The 5,567-nt window shown below is 33.7% G+C and overlaps 1 protein-coding gene across 1 annotated transcript; it reads right to left on the bottom strand.

Moving 5' to 3' along the window:
* Positions 1-433: 433 nt before the first annotated feature.
* Positions 434-1,303, bottom strand: LOC131876155 (uncharacterized). The gene has a single exon (XM_059220973.1). It carries the CDS (start codon positions 1,301-1,303, stop codon positions 434-436), a length of 870 nt encoding a protein of 289 aa, XP_059076956.1.
* Positions 1,304-5,567: the final 4,264 nt, after the last annotated feature.

Raw genomic sequence — 5,567 nt, 5'->3', positions numbered from 1 at the left:
ACATATCGCTTTGAGACAAAATAATTGTTATTATAAGATATTTATAAATATTTTATATGATTGAAGATTATTGTTTTTTATTATCTATACATATTTTTAGTGGTTTCAGACCTAGAAGAACGTATCGCTTTGAGACAAAATAATAGTTATTATAAGATATTTATAAATATTTTATATGATTGAAGATTATTGTTTTTTATTATCTATACATATTTTTAGTGGTTTCAGACCTAGAAGAACATATCGCTTTGAGACAAAATAATAGTTATTATAAGATATTTATAAATATTTCCAATACACATCACTAAACATACAAACATTCAAGTTATATTAAGACAAAATTGTAGCCCACTTCCCTATCAAACAGTCACAAGTTTGATATAAAACCTAAAATGAAAACCCTTTTAAAACTTTACAATCTCTTTATCAATTTTCACATTCCATGAATCCAATTATTAACTTTTGTTGATAGCTTCTCTCTCTTCACAGGAAGTTGAAGCAGTTCACGAAATTTTTGATATCTAATCTCCATACATCTAGTACTATATTCATTGGGATAATAGGCCATCCAAATTTCACATTCCACAAACCAGTCAAGGGTTTGTCCTTTGATCTCTTTCAAGAATGTCCACTTTATTGGTGCTCCATACTTATCTCCTCCAAACTCGACCCCCCCTTCTTCTGTGAAATGGCTAGTCGGCCCCCCTCCATGCGCCAACTCTTTGAAAGCTTTATATTGTTGGTCTCTGTGCTTTGGGGAATGCCGAAACATCGGATTTGTCTGGTAAGAATGGTGATAGAGAGCCGACTGGAACTTTCCTTGCTTATTATCGGGCACAGACGCCTCAAAATCCCAATTTCTCCTCTCACTGGTTGTGGTATTTGTATTGTTATGTGTCACCGTCGCACCCACCGTCAATTTGATACCCTCTTTCGTGACGGCCTCAAGTTGTGTCTGGTATCCTCCTCCTATACTACTGCTTTCCGAAAAAATTACCGTAGGATTTGACGATGAGGCGCCCGAATTAACTGCGTCCAAAGCAAACACCTCTGTTTGAGGACCCGTTGTTACACTGATCTTTGCGGGAACGTAACGTTCACGACCTACTCTATTTGGAATCGGGTTATCTGAATTCAGTTGAACTGCTCTACACTGGAGATTCTCGATTTTGAGCTCCACTTCTACCAGGTCTTTCTGGATTTTGACGTCATGGCGTAAGCGAAGAGTGCAGTCCAGGAGCTGATGACCCAAAGTATACTTGAGATCTCTGCCCATCTTCCAATGCCTGATTTTCTTGTTCATTGCCAGGGGCGGGTAGTAGCATCGGATTGTCCGAAAGACCCTCGATGCTTGAGCTCTATGAAATCTTAAAGTCGTTCTTTAGTATTCCCTTTTTGTATTTTAAGAGAATTTCAGTGAACTTGGAAGCCAAAGATTTCACCAAATGACATGCCGCATCTGGACGCATGTTTCTCACGGTTTCCGCGGTCAATTCCTTCAATTCAGGTTCGGGATTTCCTATTCCATTATCCCTTCCTGAGTTGAAATGAAAATAAGATGCAGCAGAGAGGATCTTGTTGAAGGCCTGCTTGTATATTGTTGACTCTCAGGAATGCATAAATACAGAGTCTGAAGAACAATGGACGCAAATTCTGTTGCATCTCCTCTTCACTAGAGTATTGAACACGGTATATTCCCAGTTCACAAACCGACAGAGAATCACGGCACTGGCGCAAAGACACTTGTTCGTTCCCAATGGATTGAGCATCAAGGGAAATGGGTCCAATCTCTACGGAAAGAGCATCAACTCGCCTAAGTTTTGTAACTTTTCCCAATTCACACTCCAGACCAATTATCCAGCCATGAACATCTTTAAAATTCGGGATATACTTAGGTGAAACCATGTTACAAGCTGAGAAACACCAGTACCAATAGACTAGGAGGTCTCCAGAAGTGGTGGTTATTGGTTGAACATGCTATTCGCCATCGTTTAAATAAGCTATTCAATGCTCTCTAGTTAGAAATTTTCTACTCAAAGACTCTTCTGCCCGCGTGAAGGTACCCTTAGTTATTCGCATAAATTGCCCATATAACAAGTCAACTCAACTCAAATTCTAGCATCACAGGGTTTTGAAAATTTCTAGTGAAGACCCACGTGTTTTAAAAGTATTCAAAAGAGAGGGTGTTTCAGGGAAGGCAGCAATCTCATTGACGGGGTTTCTTGAGTGCTGCAAATCGAGCTTTTTGGAAATCAATAACTCTTTAGGTTACTTTATCAAGGTGGACAATTCTACTACAATCTCATTGATGGGATTTTCATGGGTGTTGTAAATCTAGCTTCTTGGAAATCAATAACTCTTTAGGTCACTTTATCAAGGTGGACAATTGTACTAAAAACTTAATATGTATTATGTTTTTCGATATTTTGGTTGAATAAGTTGGTTTTACAACTGTTGGACTATTTTTGGGCTAGTAATTGAATTGTGAGGGTGTTTCTTTTGGTTGAATAAGCTGCTTTTACAAGTGTTGGACTATTTTTGGGGCTAGTAATTGAATTGTAAGGTCATTCAATTTGGTTGAATAAGCTGGTTTTACTTGTACTATTTTTGGGACTAGTAATTTGAGGTTATTTCATTTCATTATAAGAATTGATTAGTCATAGGGAATGTGGCTTCTTGTTTCTCATGCTTAAAGTTCCCAAATATTCCTTTTGGTGGAAGGGTTTTATTCATGAATATTTTATAGTTGATCTATCAAATTCATATTCCAAGCCTCCCAAGTCTCCTATAGTTGGAGAATAGGTCCCTCGTCCACCGCTTAAGGTTCTCGATGCATTTGTTTTGGCTTCTTCTCCTCTTTTGATGGGTGTTATTGTTGTGCCCCTCTAGATGGTGTTGTGATTCTACTAGATGTTCAATCTCCTTGGTTGGATGTTCATCTTGCCACTTGTTGCTAGAAGATTGTAATTTGATGAGGGTTCTCCCCCCCCCTGCTATCCCCACCCCCATCTCCTACTTTAGACAATTTTGATGATATTTTTTCTTGGAAAGTTGTTCAAAGAATGAAGAAAGTTCTTCCTAAACACATATCTCACACTCGAGTTAAGAATGTTCATCCTTCTAGATCTGATTATGGGCTTGTGCAGTTCTTTTTTCATAGCTTTGTTATAACTATGTTGTTTGGCAAATTTTTGTTCACTAAATTTCATGTGAAAAGGGTTGGACCCTTTCAAAACCCCCTTCTTATTCTTCTTTTTTTTTTTTAAGAATAGCTAGCATGATAGAAGATTGTTTCAAACATGTAAAATTTGATACATAAATAATGATATCCTTGTTAGAAAAGCTGTCTCAACTTTACATCTTAATGTTAAGAATATAAAAAATATAAATTTTATGATGGTACAAAAAATCAATTTCTAAGCTAAAATGTTTTTTTTGTCTTGAAATTTAAAAAATGTGGTATAGTCAATTCTTTGATTATGGCCCAGTGATAACTTTAAGAAACCTCCCCTCTAAAAATTGTATAAAATCTTGGCAAATATTTATTTTTTTCGAAAAATAATAATAATGTTTATTGGCAAATCTTTCCTTTTTATAAAAAAAATAAAAAATTTTATTGGCGAATTTATTTATATCTTTTTTGTTGGTAGCAAATATTGGCGAATCTTGGAAAATAATCATTGTATGCATTAATTACTATTACATTTCCTTTCATTTAAAAATAATCTTTTATAAAAAAGTAAAGGGATGAAGGTTGAAATCATTAATGAGTTTAAGGGTTAGACTATACTTTATTTGGTTTCTACCATTAACTTAAAATAATCTAATAGCCCTCTTTCTACTTTGTGAGATTAAATTTATAAACAATTTGTAATACTCATGGGGCCAAAAATTGCTTTTAGACCATTGGTTTCATTGACGTCGACAATTCAAAAGCAATTTCAAACCCCACGAGCATTACATTTTGTACGTACATTTTACCTCATGGAATAAAATGAAGGTCATTAGATTATATTTTAAATCAATGGTGGAAACAAAAGATTGTTGATATAACCCTAAAGTAACTAATAATTATGATATATTATTGGTGAATTAATTTAGATTTCTACAATAAATAATTAAATATTGGCGAATTTGATCCAATCATGTATCAAATATTGTGGCGAATCTTTAAGTTTAAAAAATTAATAAAATAAATTATGTGCCGATTTAAATAGCATTAATTTTATTTTTTTTGTTAAAATGTGGTGATTTGGGTCACCTTAAAAATTAAAATTATTAGCCAAATTTGATTCCCAAGTTTGAAAAAAATAGCCAGTTGGAGAATATTAGCCACTAAAGTTTTCACTGTTATGGCCATGTAGATGTCTTTCAAATCTACTATTTATAAGTGACTTAATTGACTTCTTGGATAAAAATATATGGCCTCTAAAATTTGGGATTCTCAAATAAAAAATATAAGAACAACTATAGTGTATAAGAGAGTTATAAGGAATTACACTTGTTGAACAAATTATAATGTATGTTATCACATGCCATAAGAAACCATCAAATCGACATAATGGACCAAAACTATAGTGAAAATGTTGGTGAATAGATTGTGATGATCTTACAAGTATTGGGGACTAAGTGTTGGATTTTCAACAAGGAGTTTAGGTGCCACATTTGGGTTGGTTTTATTTTGTGTTTTCCTAACTAATATTTGATGGTTTGATCTATTGTCTCTCCTATCTATTGGCTTCTTCAAATGGAAGTTTCATATTATTTTTTGCTAAGTAATCTTATCTATTAGACTTTTGATATATATTGTTGATGAAAATGCTATACAAGGTTAGACTTATTAGGAAAGAGAGTGTTGTATGACTTTCATAAGAAAATATTTTTTTTAATTATGGAAAAAGTGTGGTACATCTTTGGAGATATGTTTACCCATGCACTAAATATTTATTATGGTCCATTTATAAATTTTTATTGTAATATTGATTAGATATTTTGTGTGTGTTTTTTATTAAGAAAAAACTAGGTTTTGAAGGGACCTAAAACCCTAAACAAACATATTTAAGTAGGGATCTGAAACCCCAAAAACAATCATGCAGAAAGAAAGATCACATACAAACAACAACCAAAAAATAGCAAGACAAGTAAGTTATGAAGAGCACCTAGAACCCTTTACAAGTAGGTTTTGAAGGGCTCCTAAAAGCCATAAGTATTTGCACTCTCAACTATCAAATCTAAATATATTGATCTCATTGAAGGTGCTAAGGAAATGATATGGTTTCTGTAGTTATTAGGTGAATGGTGATGAACATTTTTCACCCTTTTTTTGTAGTAGCAATGTTATTCACTTGGCTAAGAATGCAACATTTCATAATAATTCAAACCATGTAGAACTACATTATCACTTCATCCAAAGTGTCTTTGTAGAGGGAAAACTAGATATCAAAAGGTACATACAAAGCTAAATCTAGTTGATGCATTAATGAAGATAGTCTCAAAAGAGAAGCCAAGTTTTGCAAGGCTTCTCTTAGCACTATGAAGATGTGACATTATGAATGAAGTGGGGAAGA

This window comes from Cryptomeria japonica, chromosome 5, assembly GCF_030272615.1.
Source record: "Cryptomeria japonica chromosome 5, Sugi_1.0, whole genome shotgun sequence".
NCBI classification, from domain to species: domain Eukaryota; kingdom Viridiplantae; phylum Streptophyta; class Pinopsida; order Cupressales; family Cupressaceae; genus Cryptomeria; species Cryptomeria japonica.
The sequence above is the reverse complement of the archived record's forward strand: the minus strand, read 5'-3'. Positions and strand labels throughout refer to the sequence as shown.

Coding starts and splice junctions, on each gene's coding strand:
- LOC131876155 (XM_059220973.1), bottom strand. CDS start 1,303: ATGAACAAGAAAATCAGGCATTGGAAGATGGGCAGAGATCTCAAGTAT.